General features: G+C 41.0%; 2 protein-coding genes across 3 annotated transcripts in view; one reads left to right on the top strand and one right to left on the bottom strand.

The window, feature by feature from the left end:
• The window catches only part of LOC133366442 (uncharacterized), a 44379-nt gene extending 43386 nt beyond the window's left edge, over positions 1-993 (top strand). For both annotated transcript variants that reach the window (XM_061589527.1, XM_061589526.1), the window contains 2 exons: positions 11-240; positions 571-993. In XM_061589527.1, coding sequence (XP_061445511.1) covers positions 11-240; positions 571-961 — 621 coding nt within the window. In that variant the 3' untranslated portion in view covers positions 962-993. The remainder of the gene's footprint in view (positions 1-10; positions 241-570) is intronic.
• Positions 994-1850: 857 nt separating this feature from the next.
• MYO1D (myosin ID) overlaps positions 1851-21237 on the bottom strand; it is a 178239-nt gene continuing 158852 nt past the window's right edge. Inside the window, exon 22 of the mRNA XM_061588024.1 lies at positions 1851-4269. Within this exon, the coding sequence (XP_061444008.1) occupies positions 4113-4269 (157 nt within the window). The 3' untranslated portion in view covers positions 1851-4112. The remainder of the gene's footprint in view (positions 4270-21237) is intronic.

Raw genomic sequence — 21237 nt, 5'->3', positions numbered from 1 at the left:
TCTTCCTCAGAGGGCACACTCTGAGAAGCTGAGAGCAATTGAAGAAGCAATAAAGGCAAGGAGACGTGGCCTTCCTGAACCAATGCATGACACCCCTCCTCCCAATATGCTGAAGCAGCAGCAGACAACCCTTGAGAGGTGGGGATCTGGCAGGGATCTGCTTCTTCTGGCAGCCTGCGTACACCCTCGCTTCAAACTAGATCGGCTGGAATCGTGTCAGGCCACCACCCATACCAGCAAGTAAGAACATTAGGGAAGCCCTTTGGGTGGATTACTCCAAGGGAAATGTTGTCTCAAGGGAGGCATCAGAGGGCTTAAGGTGGTAGGCAGGGGCTGGGCCTTTTCTTCCTGGGGCTCCTCATCACAACCTTGGGTTGCTGCAGGTAATCCTTAAGGGTCTGCTGTGCTGCCCCATGAGTGTGGTGACTTGGTCACCTTCCTACCTTCCATGTCATCATCCACAGGCTCAGGCTGGACCCTGAACCAGGGGACATGACAAGCATCAGGAAATGAAGAGCAGATGATGGTTTCCTAACATATATGTGTTAACATATCCTCTCTCTTTCTTAGATACACAATGGAAGCCTTGTTGAAAGCTGAAATAAAGATGGGTGTACTTAATGAGGACAGTGATCAGTCTTCAGATAAAGACCAGGAAGGAGATGACTTAGAAGATGACTTCTTTAACTTTCTGCCCCAGGGCAAGAAGTCAGCAGTGGACACTGCTGAGGAGGAACTGGTGAGGTACCTGAGGTCTCCCAGCAGGGAAGTGTCATCACTCCATGGCTTTCCACGTGTGCTGCTGTGTTTTTTGCAGCACAACACAGGCATGCCTTCAAGCGCCGCAGTAGAACGCCTGTTCAGTACTGGTGGCAACGTAATGACTGTAAAAAGACATTCCTTGTCTGACATGCTCTTTGAGCATCTTGTTCTTTTGAGACATAACAGAAACATATTATAAAAGCATTTCGAGTGTAAAATTTGATTTCAAGAGTTGGGGTATCTATGCCATTATGTTAATCTTATGGATAAATTTTTTTATTCTACTACCCCCTGTGTGTGTGTGTTTATTTTTAATATTGTTTTAGGCTTCTTAGATGTGCAGCAGCCAAGGCCAGCACCTTGTAGGAGTTTTTTTTTAAAAGTAACTGAAATGTAATTGTAGTGATTACTTTTGAGAAAAAGTAAAGTAATCAGTTACTTTCAGAGCAATTGCAATTGTAACGGTAATTACTACTTTTTTGGGGCCAAGTAATTGTAACTGTAATTTATTACTTTTTAAAAGTAATCTTCCAAGCTCTGGAAAATTGTCACATGGTTTACAGCTCTAAAGGATGGGCCATGAATTACAAGCAAAGCTAACATGATTGCATTTGGAAATAAGCAGTTTTCTTAATTCCACTATCTTGCTACAAATTTCAAAGAGCCTGGAATTTGTCAGAGATGAGGGACTGGAAAGCTGGGACAAGCTGAGGGCACATAAAAACTGTGCAAGAGAAAAAACCTATGGATGACAGTCAAAAGTGCTGAATGAGATAGTTTGTTGGAAACAACCATTTAGAGACCTAGCCCATATCAATACATTTATTTTATGTACTTATTTAAAATATTTTTACTCCCATCTAAAAATAGTCTAAGGCAGCATTTTTATCAGTAACGTATTTAATATTCTTCATAGTGCTTTTCCTCTGAGAGTTGGCTGTTTTGCAGTCTTGAGGACTAGAAGTTTTTATAAAAGTTTAAAAAGAAAATGTATTAGAAAGTGAGACTCAAGAGTAATGCAAATCCTTTGAAGGCCCCACAGATTTCTGTGTGCTTCCTCAGTACAAAGAACTGAGCATTATTGGGTATAAATGAGAGTTCTTTCATTTATTGCAATTAATTATGTAAACAAAAATACATTTCAATTATAACAAGAGTTCTTGCCCACATTTCTATATAAACTACATTTTAAAATGTTCATTACATTATTCCCTCGGGCTTAAAAATCAAACATATAAAGAAAAAGTTAATTTATAGATAAAATCCAAGAAAATCTCTCTCTCACACACCAGAAAAGGCACAAATACTGTATATTCATATAAACCAAGACAAATACTTCATTACATACGATACAGCCAGTCTTACAGATTTGGAGAGACTTCCTTACTACACAATTTATTGACTTCTGTCATCATTCAAATCCAACTATTATGTTGGGATACCATATAAAAGTGCTAATTAAAAAGCTTATTTGGCTTATTTGGCTGCTGTGAAAGTGAGACTTGGAAGGTTCTCTGCTAATTAACAGAAGTAGAGAAAGGATTGAGGGAAGGTGGATGTGTGGGGACAGGTCCATTTTGCTACTGGCTAGAGGGAATCTGGTGCAAACTCAGTCTGGTTGGCAAGACTGGTCAAGAGCCAGCTTTCTTTTCAGAAGAAATGACGGGTGAAGCCCAACCTGAATACCTTTCAGCACAGATGTGCTCAACATTAATTGGAATGAACACTGGATAAGATAATGGACTTCATATATGCTGTAAGTATTGTGGGACTGGTCAAAGACTTCAAAGAGAATTTACCTCCATCCCCTGGGCATCTCTACTGAAAAGTACTTTAAAATGTTACAAAACTGAGCTCTTGAAATATCCAGGCCAGTCACGGAACAGGCAAGGAATGGACAGAGATGGTGGCCCCCTTCACTGGGAAGCTGAACCACAAAGATGGACGCACAACCATCTCGGGCAGAGGCACAGGCCCCCCCTTCCCTCAAAATATGATGCATAGCCAGAATGGCTCGGAACTGTATAAAAAGGACTTCCCTTACCAACTTGGTGGAGGGAAATTTGTTCTCCGTGAGGGAACCAGTTTGCTTCTCCACGTTGATTTAGGAAGGGCTACATTCCCATGCTTTATGAAACCTGAATATATTGAAGCCATTCATTGTCCTTACCTCGCAAGGGGGTTGTGAACAATCATCAAGCAGATGAAGCCTGACCTGACCTGCAGTGCCAGGCTTGGTTATTTATTTTATTCATCTGGCATTTTACTTATCTGGTGTGGGCCCTTTTCAAGTGCTCCACAATAGCGCATCTCTACCTGTGTTTCAATATGCTGGAAGCGCTCACCATCAGTGCCAAATAAAACATCCTTATTTTGGCACAGAAGAAAACAAAGCTTGTCAACAAGGCTGTGCTACTATCCAACAGAGAGTGGTGTAACTGTTAAAAGGCAGCTACAAGGCTACACTGGCTAGAATGATGCCAGCTGCTCGGACAAAACATGTTATGCACCGGCCCAAGCAATCCGCTGCAACGCTTGCATAAACAGCAGCATCACTAAGGAGAATCTGTACCAAGTCAGGGAGGGGGATATACTTCAAAGCTGGTGCTCTTTCCACCTGTCTGCTAGTGCCCAGGTGGAAACAACCTAGAGCTCATCTAGGAATACAGTACAATGCCAGCAATGCAGGAAGTACTGCAGCAAAACAGCCTATCCCAAACCTGAACTGCCTTTCCTGGGTGGGATGATTAATGCTTCATGATATCATCTAGGACAGGGGTAGCTGATGTGGTGCTTTCCTGATGCTGTTGGACTCCCAGCCAGCACGGCCTATGGTCAGGGATGTTGGGGACTATTCTCTCAGGCGTAACCTTGGAACAAAAGATGCAAGGGGTTGGGGGAAGCTCAGTGGGAAACTGCTGCCAGACCCTTGCCCCTGTGCTATGGAAAGCCCATCTCTCCCCAAATATGGATCCCATTTAAAATGAATGTTTGGTCTGTTCCTTCCTATTCCCTCTCATGCAAGGCTTTGGTTCCTCCAAATGGAGCCTTGATAATTAATTATACAGTAATCTTAGGTATGAGGACGGCGTGGGAGGAATAGAAGTATAGCAGAGGGATATAAAAATAATTAATAAAAGGCACTTTGGTACAACATGGTGCAGAAGCCAGTTCTGAACTTATAGCAGGCATAATGGAGGGAGTATTTTAAGCTCCTGCTCAGTGCAGCTTGAGAGACAAACATCTTTACAACCCTCCTCCCCACTGCAAGATTCAAGGCACAAGAGGACTGAAAGGCTGTTTTGAGAGGAAGCCTTGTTCCCCACTTCCCTTGTCTAGCAGAAGCAATGCTAATTTCCAGGCACACAGAGGATGAAGCCTGACCGATCCTTGGTGAAGTTTGGTTCCGATTGGTTTATTCTGGTTTCTACGGAGACAGTGCATTTCCGACCATGCATGCTACACTGGACTGGATTGGTGACACTCACTTGCAGGCGGCGTTTCTCACTGCAGGGCAAGACAAAAACATTAAAGACAGAGTTAGAATGGGGAGCAAAGAAGAAGAAACTGCACTTGGCAAGTTTTGCCTCCTGCCAAGTTCTGCATGAAACAAAGGGCCATCTTGAACTTGTAAAATCAGCTATGCCATCTCCTAGCAGCTTGTGAGACTGTGAGTAACCACAGAAATTAGAACAGATCAGGCAGATGGAGAAAAAGAACCAACTCCTTCAGCCACAGTTCTGAAAAGACCATAAGGACTGGCAACTTCAGAAGATGGTGTAAGGAAGATTGAGCATTCTTTGGTATGACATCAGTGAAGGTGGAAGGTAGTACTACTCATGCAAGTTGAGGAACAGAGAGTCCCCTTCATGCACCTGGGGAAACTGGTTCTTACCCACAGAGCTCCTTCCCACCAGGGCTGTGGAGTCGGTACGCCAGACCTTCGACTTCTCTATTTTTATACTGTCCGACTCCAACTCCTTCATAAATGGCAAATGTATATTCACTAGTAATAACAAATTTACTGTAGTAAAATGGTAGCACAAGGCTTTTCATCACCACCACGTGAATCCAGAGCTTGGAAAACTTACTTTTTAAAACTACAACTCCCATCAGCCTCAGGGATTGGGCTCGTGGGAGTTGCAGTTCAAAAAAGTAACTTTTCCAAGCTCTGGATTCACGTGGTGGTGATGAAATGCCTTGTGCTACCATTTTACTACAGTAAATTTGTTATTACTAGTGAATATACATTTGCCATTTATGAAAGAGTCGGAGTTGGTACATTTCTACCGACTCTGACTCCACCCAAAATTGCTCCCGACTTTGACTCCGACTCCACGACTCCGCAGCCCTGCTTCCCACAATAAGCACATTTCTAGTATTGACAGTATTTCCATATTTTGCAGCATTATACCGAAAAGTGATATGAAGGCTGCAATTGTAAACATGGCTGAGCTTCTCAGGCAGCGTGCTCACATGCAAGTGAACGATTTGCAACACAATTTGCAGTGTGCAGACGTCTGAGTTTTAAATCTATTCAAAGAGTTGCTGCAAGCTGGAGTTAAATTTGGGTTTCAACCTTCACGGACTTTTGTCTTCACTGGTGAACAAATATGCTTTACCTGAAAGCACATTATTTGTCCTCTGTCCATATTATCATCTCAAAGCTGCTACAGTAGAGGTGTGTGTGTGTGTTGTGAATATCTTCTCTTCTATGAGCTGATGGGGGGGCTGTAGCTACCTTTATAGCAGGAGAAGCCTAACATGTGAGAGGAAAGTAGGGCACAGTAAGTTGGACTGGTGGTGGGTGTCAGATGTGGGAGTGATCAAGCAATTTTCAAGTAATTCTTGCAGACAACTTTCTAATACAGCAGCTCTGGTTCCAGAGACTACTTTGCTACTCCTTTAAATCATTACTGATGACGGCAAGAAGAGGGTCAACTTCTTTGTTTGTGGGGGAGAGAATGAACTCTTCCTTCCTCAGGTCTCCTCCCACATTCTACCACCTGCTGATCGCTGCTCAGCTTGCTGGCCTGCTCTGCCTCAAGGTTTCCACCTACCTTCCAACTTAGAAGCCCCACATAAAACTCTGCATTGGACAGGGATAAAAAAAATCAGGTCCAAGAGAACTGTGTGCAAAAACAGGTCTCTTTTTTTAATTAAAAGAAGACCCTTGAATGTCAGACTAAATAAAGAGAGTTTACTGTCTTTCCGATGACGCTTTTTGGCAAATTTCCAGGGCAAAGAAGTTCCAGCAACTAATGCAAAGGAAAACAGGATATGTAACTGTAAGTTGCTATTCAACTTATAAAATGTACTTTACATTGTGGGGGAGCAGGACATTCAGCAACCTATATCATTTGCATATTGGATTTTTTAAATGGCTCATCTCCATCCCTTCAGTGTAATAATGCAGATCTATCCTCCTTACAGACAGGATAGCTAACAATCATTTAAAATGCAAAAATTAAAAGTGCAGTTGGCAAGAACATTCCCACATGCCAAAGTCTGTTTAATTCTTTTAAAAAAGGTCTTGTATCACTTCCTGAAAAATGGAGACAAAATCCTTAAAAAGCACTTTTTCCAAAACATTGCCAGATTCTGTGATATCCATTATTTTCTTCCAATGCTTTCTGCTGGAAATTTAATTCCTACCCCACCCCCCTTTGGAGGAAAAGGTCCACAGCATGGTGTAACAGGTACTTAAATGGTATTCCTATTTGGTATTTCCCATCTGAGGGAGGAAGCCCCCTTTGAGACTTTCTTCTGCATAAAGGTGCTTAGGATCGTGCTGTTAATAGTAAATGTTAGCTATCTTTTTAAAACAAGAAAAAGAAAAGAGACAAGACTAACAAACAAAAAAGACACAAAACTGTCAGATCAGGGTACCATTGGGACAGCAAGGCCAGGTCTTCCACTGTTCCAGGTATTTAATTATTCTTTACTTACGCCACAATGAGTTGCATCGAAAATCCCTGATTAATTTGCTATTTTTGCAGTGCCTCAGCAGACCCAGATCAACACATGGCAAAGTCACAGGAGGCAACAGGTGCTTGCAGAGGCATCATGGGGGAGGAGAGGAGGGATAACTCTCTAGTCTCTCAACTATACCCCTCCCCTTCTCATTGTTGGGCAAGAAAGTAGCAAGATAACCTTTTACGAAGGACACTGATCATGAATTTGGCCTCCTCTTATCACCAGAGGCTCCATAATCATCATCATTTCTTTTCACTCCTTTGGCCTGCCTCTCCCAGCCTTGGATCGCCATTCTACTCATTGCCTCTCAGAATTTGTGCTCCTGTGGAATGGGGGAAACTGCACCCTTTCACCACTGTTTAACCAGTCTGATGCTGTCAAAAGGTAGTTTCCACAGTTCACTTCTGGATATTGTTACCACAAGTTGTGGCAATGGTCTTCCAGTACAGGCAGCTACACTAAGGTGTGTGTGTTGGTGTAGCATCCATTCCATGTGGCCAGACTAGCCTTGGAGAGGACACTCTATCCTTTGCTTCAGTTTCCAATCTGTAGAACTACACAATAAATGGGCGAAGAACATTATGTTACCTACCTTAAGCTTCAGAAACAAGGGTGAGCTATTAATCTAAGGCTGCAGTCTGAGGCACACTCAGCTAGAAGTAAACCTCACTTGACACAGTGGGACTTGCTTCCGAGTAAACATGCAGAGGATTGTGTGGCATGCGAGACGGTTTCAAACTTTCTACTTTCAGGGACTCCTTCCCATTCTTGCTTGTCTGCTGAGGAGCCCCCGTGTATCTGCCATGCAGGACTCAGGCCAGGCCAGGCCAGCCTGTTTGGTTTCAGCATTGCTGAAAAACGCACCCAAAACTCCCTTGCAGCCACATTATTTTAAAGCTAAAGCATATATGGATTCTGGGCTCCAAATACCTTCTATAAATGTGCATACACTGATACCACACTAATCAATTAATTTTGCTTCCAAAACAGACAGACAGACAGGGGGTTGCATTCAACTAAGTCCTACTCAGAGCAGACATACTGAAATGAATAAACCTAAGTTAGTCAGGTGCATTAACTTCAATAGGTCTACTCTAAGAAGGACTAGCACTGAATACCACTCAGGGCTATTTAGGTTTTCAAAGACTGGGAGCCAGCAGGAGGAGGAGAATGAGATTGGGGTTTGACTATTAGGTGCAGGGAAAGGAGAGCAAGTTGTGCAAAGCAGTACATTGCTTCGGGATGCCTCATTGGAAGTGATTCATAAATGAAATTAATAACAACAACATAAGACAATTCCTCTTCTGACTACCTGAATTCCCAGTTTCCATTGGGGTTCTGAACCTTCCTTAGATGCGCTCACTTATTTCCAAACTTTTCTCTCAAGCCACGAGGGCTAGACACTTGCTTTGAAAGAAAACTGACATTTTCCACATTGCCAAACCTCACACCACATTTCAGATGCCTAACTCTCAGTGGTTGACCATAGATATGAATACACACAGCACACTGCTGATTAAGAGCCAAAAGTGCTGGTGCTATTTTCTTTTTACATCCTTCTTTCAAGTTACATTACTGGAGAGGCACAAACATGTATGGCTTGTTACCTTACAGACAAATTCACATATAAAAGTTCATTACTCCACAACACCAAGCAGTGGTTTGCAAAGCCCAAGCAATGGTCTGCATACACAAAAAAAGATGAGCACAGTTCAAATACCACAAGAAATATGACATAAACTTGTATTGGCTATAGAATTCAGTATCCTGAGCATCTCTGCTTTCATGACACTCCCACTGGAAAATTAGACTTGAAAGGAGGGAGGGAATACCTTTTGAAATCTCAAAAGCCAGAGGAAGTGCTAAAGAAGATGTCCACAATTCAGAGGCAGCAGTTTCAATGCTGTGCATAACTCCTCCTCATGACGAGGATATGAACATAATGAACACAATAAAACAGCAAAAGCAGAATTATGCAAAACAAGCAAGCATACACTTTCAGAATCTGGGCTGCCAAAATTGTGCGTGCCCATGTAGAGTACACTTGCCTATCAGAACAAAAAGCAGAAACAGCATAAAGTCAGTTTCATCAAAACTTCAGAGGAAGTCAGCTGCAGACAGTCTTATCCACAGACCAGTTTAGTAACCTCTTGACTTGAAAGACAGCAATGATTCATCCAACGTCCACACACAATAACAGAAGCTGCTTTCCCTCCTCCCACAATCACTGGATTTGGGGCCAAGTTGCTCCCCCCCCTTAATGAAAACAAACTGAGAGCTTGACTGATCATGAAAAACAAACAGTATTTGCTTTCTTGGTTTGTGCTGCAGGCCTCTCCCACTACACATTTTAAAGCCAGTGAGGGTCATGTAGATATTTGGGGTCACAGTTCACGCATAGAAAGCATGCTTGAAAAGGCAGTGACTGTAGGAGCAACATCCCTAACAACAGAAGGCTTTTGAAACCTGGCTTGTGAAACATTGCTTCAACCTCCAAACTATAACTAAGAGCCAGATGTTTCAGAAACGACCCTAGATTAAACTGAAAAAGCAGGTAGAGATTCAAAAGGCTGGAGATAGGCTGTGTTGACACAAATAATGGGAAAACAAGTCCAGAATTCTTCACAGTTTATTTAAGATAAACAGTCTTACTATTACACTACCCACACTTTACATAGATGACTGGGTGCTTTTGCATTTTCAGTAGTCATCTTTAGATGTATGCATTGCAAAATGCACCCAACATTTGTCTCTGCTCACTGTTGGCACAGCAAGCAGCAGGGCAGATCACTCAAAGCAGCTTGAAACAGCTGTGCATGCATGCACTAGAGGACAAGGAGAATGATAGGATACCAAATCTGCCTATTCTGGTGCACTTACCTGCCCCTAGTAAACCAAATTCTCACCTGTCCAAGCTCAAGACTTAGTCTACTAAACCTCATAACTGTGCCTGTTTCAGGTGTCATAGCGCCTGCTTACAACAGGCACAACTTGCTAAGAGCCAAACACAGTAGAATTTATTCCCAGTGGAGTATGTCTAGTATTTGTTTAATTTATACCCCACCCTTCAGCATAAAAACATTTCACAAAAACAGTTGTGAAACACTACTTAACATTTCTTTCAAAGGATGTAACTCCACCCTAGCAAATTGCCCATTATTTATACAATGGCAGTTAATTGAAAAGATGCTATTTTGAGAAATTGGGGCACCCTTGCAGTTTTGTTTTAATAATAAAAATGTTATCCTTCAGCTCCTTGCAGGATAGAAAAAAAAATTAATAAGAGGGTGGCCTGCAGATAGAATGAGTGAGAGCGCAGTAATGCATGGCTTTTGGAATACTGAATGTGGCAGACAGTCAGACTGGGACTCCCAACACCTGAGAGGCAGATGCCAGCAAACCTAATCCAACCTCTGATTATCTCCGAGTCCTCTTTTTCTCAAAGATGAACCGACACAGGCAGGGAATTATGTTGCTAGGGTTACTCATTAAGTACATCAGCAGCTCCTGGAAGCTCTAGCTCCACACTTTAGAAATTCTCAGTTGCTGGGTATGTAGGCAAATGGTGCCATTTGTGTTGCATTTTGTACCCATTATGTTTCAAGGTAATGGAGAGAAGGCATAAAATGGAAGAAATTTAACAATCAGATCACCCCAGCTAGAAGATTACTCACATAGTTCCACTGAAGAAACAAGAGAAGTGAAAACAGCATGTGCAGGGGGAGAGCAGGGGCACTGGCGCAAAAACCAAAGGGAGAAATCACTTCTTTCAAACATTACAATTCTCTTGGTCTCGGTGGTCACCATAGTAACCTGGATATGAGCAGCTCAATCTGATAGTGCATCACTGCCAGCCAACCAGAAGATGTGACTGACATGTATGCTCTTATTTGGCTGGGGAGGGGGGAGTGGAGAAAAGCTAGAGGCTGCTGCCTCTTCTAGGGATGCCCGTTTGCAAATTAAAAATCAGTCACTAAATTAGCATTATGAAATGTGTATATATGAATGTGAACAGCATTTTACAATCATGTTCATCCACACAACTCTACAATACAACATTATTTATTTAGAAAATGCACCGACACTTGCAGCTGGTGTTTCCTGTAATCCCTAATGCTTGCTAAACAGGACCTGCAACAGGAAATCCCTCAAAACAAAGAGGTTCCTTCTAGCATAGCAGCTTGGTGATGCAGTTGGTGGTTTTGCACTCCATTTTGCTGTGCAGCTCACATAGACATTGCAGCTGTCTGGAGATACAGCTATTGGGCAGAAGGTGATGTCTGTGAGATGGAGGGCATCAGGCATACCAAATGCCACTGATTCAGCACACCTGTCAGTCACAAGAAGTTCCCCTCTGGAAGCACCACAAGTTCTGGAATCTGAACAACAGTTTTGTTCTCTGAACCATGTATTTGGGTGCCCCCCCCCAAACAAAATCAGGACAAAGTCTTGAATGTGGTAGCAGACACAGAAGACACCTTGTTGAGAATTTCAGCTTGCATTTTAAAAAAAAGTTTCAGGACCTTATGGCTCTGAACATGCATAATGACAAATGATGGAAATTTTCTCAACTTGCATAATTTATACAGCCAGGATTTAACTTTTCTAGGCACAGGAATATTTTAAAAAATAGTGGACTCCTGTCTGATGCTCTCCAGTGCCTGTTGTCCGAGACAGTTTTGTAACTGGTCTTCCATTCCTTTCCAGTGCTGTCAGCTTAGTCACTGTGTTTGCCAGCACCCAAGCAGGTTATTCTTGAGCAGGTAGGATACTTCTAGGCAAATGGTCCTCAAATCCTCTCCTACTCTCAGGCAAAAATAACATAGAAGTACAAACATTATTGGGGTGGAGGAAGGAAGCTTACACAACATGGTGAGGACTGCTCTCAATGATTTCAAAAAAAGTGACTCAAGCCACATATTACTGGGCAAGGCAATAAATAAATAAATCCTCAGGTTTATTGGCTAGTGCGGCCTGGATGGACTATTCCCTGCACCAAGTATTTTGGCTCACTTACTTGAGCCACAAGGAACTGTGTGTACAGTCAATACCATTCTGTAATGAACCTGCTATCTCTTGGTACCCAACTGTGCCTTAGATTATACAGGTTGATTGGGTGGTGGTGGTGGTGGTGGTGGTGGTGGTGGTGGGGGTGGTGGTGGTGGTGGTGGTGGTGTGTGTGTGTGTGTGTGTGTGTGTGTGTGTGTGTGTGTGAGAGAGAGAGAGAGAGAGAGAGAGAGAGAGAGTTGGATGGATGCCTATCTTACAGCAAAGTAGCATACATACAAAGATCTCTACCTCTTATTGATACCTATTATATGGGTCAGATTCCTCAAATTAGACATGAACTTGTAGTCAACAAAAACAGACAAGACATACTTTTGAGGTTTGTCAGAACTCTCCATTTGTTGCACATTTATCATGATCTGATGAACTTTTAACTTGTACCATGGGCCCATAACCCATTTCAGGAAGGCACAGAAATGCTGATCTCCAGCCCAACTAAATTCTGCCTAAATATATACACCCTCATCAAAGACCTTGGATCAGAAAAAATAATCAACCTATAAATTTTGAAATCCACAACGAAGTGCTACTGCAACTTAATTAAATGTCAGCTTTGGAATTGGTGCTCACACAGATATGACTTTACAACAGTATTTCAGCAACTTATTCAGAATGGATGGCAAGAAAATATTTGGGATAGAGGAAATTCCCATCAGACTCTTATTATATGACTATGGCTACAACAGCAAGATTATTATGGAATACTGATAATGGAAGATTGGACACTGAAATTACTGGACTTAACAGGACTATTGAAGATGGAAGATGGAACTAATAGGGATAATGGAATAATGGCTATTGAAATTATTGGACCTAACAGATTCTGATGAGATGGATTAATTGAAATGTTTATTTGGACTATGGTTATGACAATAAGATTATTATAATTATTAACGAGATGGATTAATTGACATGTTTATTTGGAGAAAAATTGATAGATATATTTCTTAAAGAATTGAAACCTCTCTTTGACTTTTTGTGGAAAGAATAAAGTAATGTTTATGAGATTTGATGATTAATTAAGATAACTACTGGAGGAAAGTGATTTTATAATATGATTTAAGAGACAGGATTGTTATATATTGTAGACCTATAACTGATTTGATATGTGACAAATGGGAAGTCAACATTTTATTTTTTTTTGTTTAATCATTTTTGTTTTGTTTTGTTTTTTGTCTTTGAATGTTTTATGATTTTGTTTTCTATGTTTTATGAAAATTTGAATAAAAATTATTGTAAAAAAAAAAGGAATTGGTGCTCACAGAGAATTAAAAGCTACTGCTGCTGCCTCTTCTGCTTCAGCAGCTATCCCAAGACTCCCCTGGACAATCTGCAGACGCCTGAAAAAGGGCAACATTGCTAGGAGACACTATTTCCTTTAAATCAGTGATGTAGTTCTGTGCCTGTTCTTCCAAATTTACCCAGAGAACTTTGAATGCACAGAAATGAATACTTATCCTGGCAACCCTCAACTCCAATCTCACCTACAGCAGAAGAGAGTAAAATTCACTTTTATGCCTAGAACTACAAAATATGGTAAAATAATTTCCCCTGAATTGTAAAGGAGGTTTCTTGCTGATATACAAATGATTACTGAACAACTGAATTGTTAGGACAGTAAACAGAGAAAAGGGCTAAATTCCTAAAAAGAAGTGCTGGAATAATGTCAGTTTTAAAAACCACACCACCTTTCTTGGAAGACTTTCATTCCTAATACGTTGGGGCCAGTCATGGTTTTATTCAAAGGCAAAGTTGAAGACACTCTACATATATCTCGTAGGCACTCTACATTTATATTACGTGTTTGAGAGTCAAGTCATTACAGGCATTAATAAGTTCTGAGGCCAAGTCCTGGCCCTTTTTATACCCATGCGAGTTCTTAAACTAGGAGACTGACTTCCATGAATACAAGGGGAGCAAGGATCAAGCTTCTCTGTGTTTTTTTCAGGCTAGTTGCAGGTTCTTATTAGACAACAAAAGGTGGAGAGCTGATATGGTTACCACAATTATCTGATGTCACTAAATTTGCTGGGAAGGAGTGACTAAGTCCTCCTTCTGTTCACCATTGGGGAATAGCCTGAAAACCCCATCTGGGTCTGCAAAAAGAAAAATGTTCCTTTGTCCCCAAACCTGGGGGAATTAAGAAGTGTTTCACTTTCCGGATTGGCTTGAATTCAAGCTGCTTTGCAAAGGAAAAAAAGAGTTCATTTGTCTGCGTGGTTTGATTTCAAACTACAAACAATAGAATGACCTACAAATATTGATACACTATAATGTACTAAAAATGCATATATAAAAGAGAATAAACAATGGTACAAATAGGACAATGAACAATACATAACAGAAAACTGGTTATGGATCAGTTTTGACAAGTCTTTTTCAAATACATGGCTGAGGAGGAATCGAGGATGCACATGAGGAACCTGGACACATTCCAATAAGAGTTTTGTTGAAAATACTCTTCCCAAGGACTTAAGATTATTGGGACATACTTGAAAAAGACTCATTGGTCGAAATAGATCCACAACCAGTCATACCATTGTATATTTTTTTATTGTCCTATTTGTATGATTGTTTATTCCCTTTTATATATACTTTTCATATATGGGCCCATATTGCACACTGTACTTTATCTTTGGTTTGATTTCAAACCACGTAGGCAAAGGAAGCAGTTTGCTTTGCAGATGCAGAAGGAGGCGTTTAGTGTTCCTGTATACAGATTTGCTCCACTCATAAATACCGATGTGGAATTCTTGAGCAGAGTTGATCCCAGGTGGGGCTTGTATTTGGTGCCAAGAGTTGATTTTTCTCTTATCCACTTTTTTCACTGTCCAACTTTCACATCCATACATAGAAATCGGGAATACCATGGTCTGCATGATCCTGACTTTAGTGTACAGTGATACATCTTTGCATTTGAAGACTTTTTCTAGTTCTCTCACAGCTGCCCTCCCCAGTCCTAGCCTTCTTCTGATTTCTTGACTATTGTCTCCATTTTGGTTAATGACTGTGCCAAGGTATTGATAATCCTTGACAAGTTCAATGTCCTCATTGTCAACTGTAAAGTTACATAAATCTTCTGTTGTCATTACTTTAGCCTTCTTGACATTCAGCTGTAGTCCTGCTTTTGTGCTTTCCTCTTTAACTTTCATCAACATTCGTTTCAAATCATTACTGGTTTCTGCTAAGAGTATGGTATCGTCTGCATATCTTAAATTATTGAAATTTCTCCCTCACACCTCCTTCATCTTGGTCCAATCCCGCTTTCCATATGCTATGTTCTGTGTATAGATTAAACAAGTAGGGTGATAAAATACACCCCTGTCTCACACCCTTTCCAATGGGGAACCAATCGGTTTCTCCATATTCTGTCCTTACAATAGCCTCTTGTCCAGAGTATAGGTTGTACATCAGGACAATCAGATGCTGTGGCACCCCCATTTCTTTTAAAGCATTCCATAGTTTTTCATGATCTACACAGTCAAAGGCTTTGCTGTAATCTATAAAGCACAGGGTGATTTCCTTCTGAAATTCCTTGGTCCGTTCCATTATCCAACGTATGTTTGCGATATGATCTCTGATGCTTCTTCCCTTTCTAAATCCAGGTTGGACATCTGGCATTTCTCGCTCCATATGGTAAGAGCGTTTGTTGTAGAATCTTGAGCATTACTTTACTTACATGGGATATTAAGGCAATAGTTTGATAATTACTGCATTCCCTGGGATCCCCTTTCTTTGGAATTGGGATGTATATTGCACGCTTCCAGTCTCTGGGCCATTGTTTAGTTTTCCATATTTGTTGACAAATTTTTGTCAAAATCAAAGGCAGCATACAAAGCAATCAAATTCAAAAAATACGAACAACATGCTAAAAATAAATGATCAACAATAAAAATGAGAAATAAACAGCTTCAAGTGTCAACAATAAGAAATCCAATTAGGGAAATAATAAATCAATATTAAAATTGTCTGGAGGATGGTCCTCAGCCTCTCTCACCCTTGTGCCATCACCATTCCTTTGCAGTTGCCAGTTCCCCCGGTCCTATTCCAGTGTCGTTCCTTTGTGAGATGGTGCATGCATGTGCAATATAATCACACAGACTGGGAGATGAAAATGAAGGCCTGATCTGATCTGCTGGACCTCTTACTTAAAAAAAAAAGATGGCAGGCCTGGAGTAACCTCAGCCTCTGACCCATAGATTTTAAAGGAAGGAAAAGCACCAGCACTGAATTAAAGAAGCAATGTGCATTTAGCTATCTGCTATGGCATATTTTGTTCTTCCACTTTCAGCACCAGAAAAAAGCCCCATCCCTTTCCCATCTTATCCCTGCAGGAGTGAGGAAGGAGTTCAGGCTAAATGCTATTTCTTATGAATTAGGAGTGTACTGCCTGCCACACCCCTTCTCATAAGAGATGATTCCAGGGGTTGCAAAAAAGCTGCCAATTATCAGCAGCCACACAGTGACCCCTGTCTTATGATGATGCTTCCAGAACTTCCAGGTAGCACAAGAAAACTTTGGTGCACACACTCTCCCGCCCATATTTGATAATTCTCCCCACACAACATTCGAGGTTACTTTTATATGAACAAAACACTTGTCAATTGCCCCCATACCCCACCTGAAGGAAGTTTCAGAAAACCCCAGAACACTGTTTTGACCCACTGAAGACAGGAAGCATTAAAAATCCAGACAAACCTCAAAGTGTTTGGCACAGAAGGAGCCAAGCAGGAAAAGTGGAAATTTCCCATCCTGCCAGCCTCCTTGTTTTGTCTAGCATGGAAGCAAAGGTTTTCACAGAAGGGCAAGATACTAACAAGGAACCTACGAAGGGAGGAGTCAAGTTCATTATGCTGAAGGAATATTGGGAAACTTCTGAATATCAACCAAAACGGTAGTAATGAATCTCCAAGCATTTGTCATGTGTTTGTCAAGCTTTTAGCATTAATTGATTTTACTTTAGCAATTGCACTGAAGAACATTCTCCCCCCCTTCCTGCCTGCGTCTTTTCAATTGGCTTCTAATGAATGTACCAAAATCCAATCTCATATTTCTATGAAAAATTGAAAGAAAACCAAACCAACCAACCAACCCCCCCCCCCAAAAAAAAGATAATCAAGCCAAAAGGTTGGGAAAGCAAATTGCAAAGTAAATGCTGTCAGCAGAGTAATAGATGATTTCTTTGTTCTTAGGCTATCACAGCATTTCAAGAGACTCCCTGTAAATTGCTATTTATTTTGTGAAGAGCCGCTGCAATGACACGATAACATGCTGCTGGCTTGTGGAGTAATCTCCAAGGACAGAAGAGTCCCACTCTCCACCTTTTGAGGTAGATACTTGCATGCAGACAATGGGCGAATTAACCTCCAATCTCATTACATGGATGGCATGTGATGTGTCCAGAAGTCTGTGGGCATATGGAGAGGCTACACTGATCTTCTCCAACAAAACAAATCAAAGCTCCCCCACAAAGCATTCCACTCCAAAAATAAAAATATGCATTTTAAGAAGGAATGTTATTGCCATTATGATCAATTCTGTGACCAAATGGTGGGTACCAAATTGCTACCAGCTGTCTTCTCTAACAAACAGCACTGTGCATGTGCTTTAGGGCAATATGTCCCAATTACCTAAATACTTAAAGATTCCTTCTCATATGTGGAAGTGTGCATCTCTTGGAAATTTATTTACACAGCAGCATTACACAGAACTGCCAAGAATTAAGTATCAGGTTTGGTTCTCGGCATAACTTATCCAAACCTAACATGATATTAAGTGTGAGAGTCACTCTCTGTCTGACTTCCTTAATCTCTAAGATGCTATATTCTTATATAAAATGTATGCCACTCAGTTAAAAAAATCGTATGTACATTTGTGGATGGTTAAAAAAAATAGTTCTAAAAGAAAGAAGCATTTTTAGATAATGCACATTTAGATAATGAACAAGGAGAATGCCTCTTAAGATGCAATTCTACCATATGCAATTCCAGTATGTACGTGTATTCAAACTAATATGTATTTTAAAATCTGCTGTCATATTAATCAGGGGCACTTTTAAAAGTTGTTTTAAAAAATGATTAATTTAATGGATCAATTAAATGTCGTGGACCCACTTAGGATGAATGTCATTAATTGCAAGTTGTTGACATTCTCTAGCAAATATTGACCAATACCTTTATGAGGATGTACTTATTTTGTATTTAAAATAGTTTTTCTAGTCAGTGTTGATATCTTTTAATTTCTGACACTCATTTATACTCCCCAGACATTTTTTTTCTTTTGAGAAAATAGTTTTAAAGCTGAAAAAGCACTATGCAAATACCGGAGGAAAGCATCAGCTTGTTTGCATTTCTTTCATTTGTGGCTGGGTGGAAGGAACAACAAATATGGTTACTAAAACCCAGTAATATCCATGGTAGGTAGGTACTAGAAATGAACAAACAAAAAGTTCTCAGCTCTTTAAAATAGACACTTGGGTCATCTGCATCTATATGAATTGCTTCCAGGAAATCAGGTAGCAAGCCTTTAAAGTAGTTTCCTGCTTTCTTTCTTGCCGTTTTTTATGTTTATTTTTTGTATGTTTATTCAGAAGTACTCCCAAAGTGGATGTATATATGATTACGGCCTTAGGCTGACAAACAAATAACTAGGTATATGGTAACTAGAAGGCTAGTGTTTTTCGAGGGAGGGGGCAGCTAGTAACATTTGGGGACTTATTTGTGAGCATATTCTAACAGAATACACCAAAACAACTAGTAGAAGCCACTGTAGGGTGACAGTGGGCAGAGATGGATCTCTGCTCTGATCTAGTCAGAGAATCTTGGCATCCCTATATAAGGAAGAAAAACAGAGAGCTATGGATGCATGGAGGAACAGATACCTCCTGTCAACACAACTCCTCAAGGGATGCAAACCAAGCCCATTTCTCAGGGGAGGAGGGTTCCATTCCACAGATTCCAGTGAGATAAGGAGCCACTACCCAATTTAGCTAGACTAGTCTGTCAATTCCAATAGATAGTTTCCCAGCTGGAAGAGACTTTCAGGTTGGAAAAAATAAGCCAGTTGCTGTATTGTGTTAAAAGTGTTGAAAATGTCTCAGCCTTTCATGGGACTGACACCTGCTGCTGTTCCACTCTTGTACAACAGCTGAAGACTCCGACAGGCAATATTGCTCTCTTCCCTTTCCAAGGTCTGCTCTGAAGTGAACATTATTCATTTGTATCATCTACTAAGGTATGTTAAGGGCTAGCAAGACAACATGCATCCTTCACAGTAAAGGTGAATGCAATGGAGAAATAAGAACTTCCTAGGAAGCCCAAGAACTTTATAAAAACATACTCTGCTAGGATGTAATAAGCCACTTTCTACCCATCTAGCTCAGTTCAGTCTTCATAGCTGATAAGATACCAGATTACTTATGTGCCTGCTTAGTCTGTTGAACAGATGCTGCTTATTGTTGATGAGCAACTTCACAGTTCCTGCTCTCTCCCTTCTTAAGGATCCTTATCTGTAAACCAGATTTGGACTGGACAATCTTCAAACAGAGGATGCCTTCAAATAGAGGACTATCCTCTGTAAAACAGGACACATGGCCACATTAATTTTCTTAGTGCTAGGCGTTTTTTTATTTTAAAATAAAATCAGCACTGTAATAATAAAGCTAAGAAATGCTCAAACTTTAACTTGGATTCCTGCATTGAGCAGGGGGTTGGACTTGATGGCCTTATACGCCCCTTCTAATTCTACTATTCTCTGATTCTCTGATTGGCACTGGCTCTGTAAGGTCTCCATGTTTTTTTCAGCATTGCTGCCAGACATTCTTTTCCTTGCAGATGCCAAGGGTCCCACTGAGGACCTTCTATATGCAATGCATGTACTCTACCCACTGAGATACAATGCCGCTTACTTGTTTTTCTCCACATCTTCACACTTGGCTGGAAAGATTCTGTACCAATGAGGTGGACCATAAAGCACTTGGTTTCATGAATAGGGGGTTTGCTGACTCTTTCCAATGGTACGTTGTTTCAGCTACAATACTGCAAACTGTGACTGGTTCAGAAAGGCTATTGCCCTCACTCTTGGTTGGGGACCGTTGAGCTACCGTGGGAACAGGGGACGCATCCTGGGAGGCGGGTAGAAAGCCCTCTGCTCAGAAGTGGCAGGAGTGTTGTATGGCTACCCTGACAACATGGTTATAGGCTGGCATACAAATATTTTAGACAAGAGAATAGACTTAACAAACCCTAAGCAGAAGCCAAAGGGTAGGTCCCTCAAGGTATAAATAATAATTTAAAATGAAAAACTACCTGGGGAAAACTGCAGGCACCTCCTGTCTAAAGCTGGGAGAAATTACAGCTATTTTGGACTCAGTACTTATCGCAAGATAAATGCCACAGAAAATGAGTGTGGGCCCTAAGGGTTTACTGCAGAGGACTAGGGAGAAGCCCAAATGCAAGAACAGATCACAGTGTGCAAAGCTGTTTCTGATACCTCAAACTGGGGCCATTTAATTTGATGTTCTACAGAGCAAAGGATGCTGGCACAGGCAAGTCAGAAAGATTGCTCCATCCCTTATCTAGGCTCTTAGTGTAGTACAACCTGCAATGTGTGCCTTATCTGAACAGCAGACCACAACCTGTAACTTGCAAAGTGAAAGCAACTGTGGGAATCGGAAATGCAGAACTTCCTGTGACAGATTAGTTGTCATCTCGTTAGAACAAATTAACTTCTATTGTGGAGTTTCCCCCCCTTTATATCTTGCCCAAATCCCTGTGCTCATGTTGATCATTTGCACAAAGTCATGCATCTTAGTTGACAGACTAAAGCAGGAGTTCTCACAGTAAACCTGTCCAAACCGTAAACCCTTAAAACTCATCCAAACTATAGACCAACAGCTGTAAGCTTGAATCTCCATCCCAAAGTGTGATACAGGGTCAGAAAACTGAAATTCCATGTACTTCTTAGCCCAATCCAGACATACACAAGAAATTCTGATTGGTATCAGAAAAGAACTTGCATGTATGTCCCTTAGCAACTCTCCAAATCTCCTTAGGAAGGCCCATCTCCCTCTTTAGGAACCTTGGTGCTAAAGTTAGGTTTAGGTGGGGATATCAAACTGGTAGAGAACATTCTAATGTTTTAGGAGCAAAGATCATTTGCATGAAGGAAAACTGAAAGGCTACACAAAGAGCTGAGAGAGTTTGCAACAGAGGAGGCAAAATTGTGTCTACAGAGAGAGAGAGAGAGAATGAATGCATCTTTGCTAAAGCTAGCAACCATATTTCCCGTATTGAAAAAATATTATCTTCAATCCACAAGGCTGAAGAACAGCTAGCACAGAAACAGACTATATACTGTATTTGGTACTCATATCTCTCCTTTGGAATAGTTTCCCATTTCTTAATGAACCTTAACATTGCTGGGACAGCCTAG

Source organism: Rhineura floridana, chromosome 11 (genome assembly GCF_030035675.1).
Source record: "Rhineura floridana isolate rRhiFlo1 chromosome 11, rRhiFlo1.hap2, whole genome shotgun sequence".
Lineage (NCBI taxonomy): Eukaryota > Metazoa > Chordata > Lepidosauria > Squamata > Rhineuridae > Rhineura > Rhineura floridana.
The sequence above is the reverse complement of the archived record's forward strand: the minus strand, read 5'-3'. Positions and strand labels throughout refer to the sequence as shown.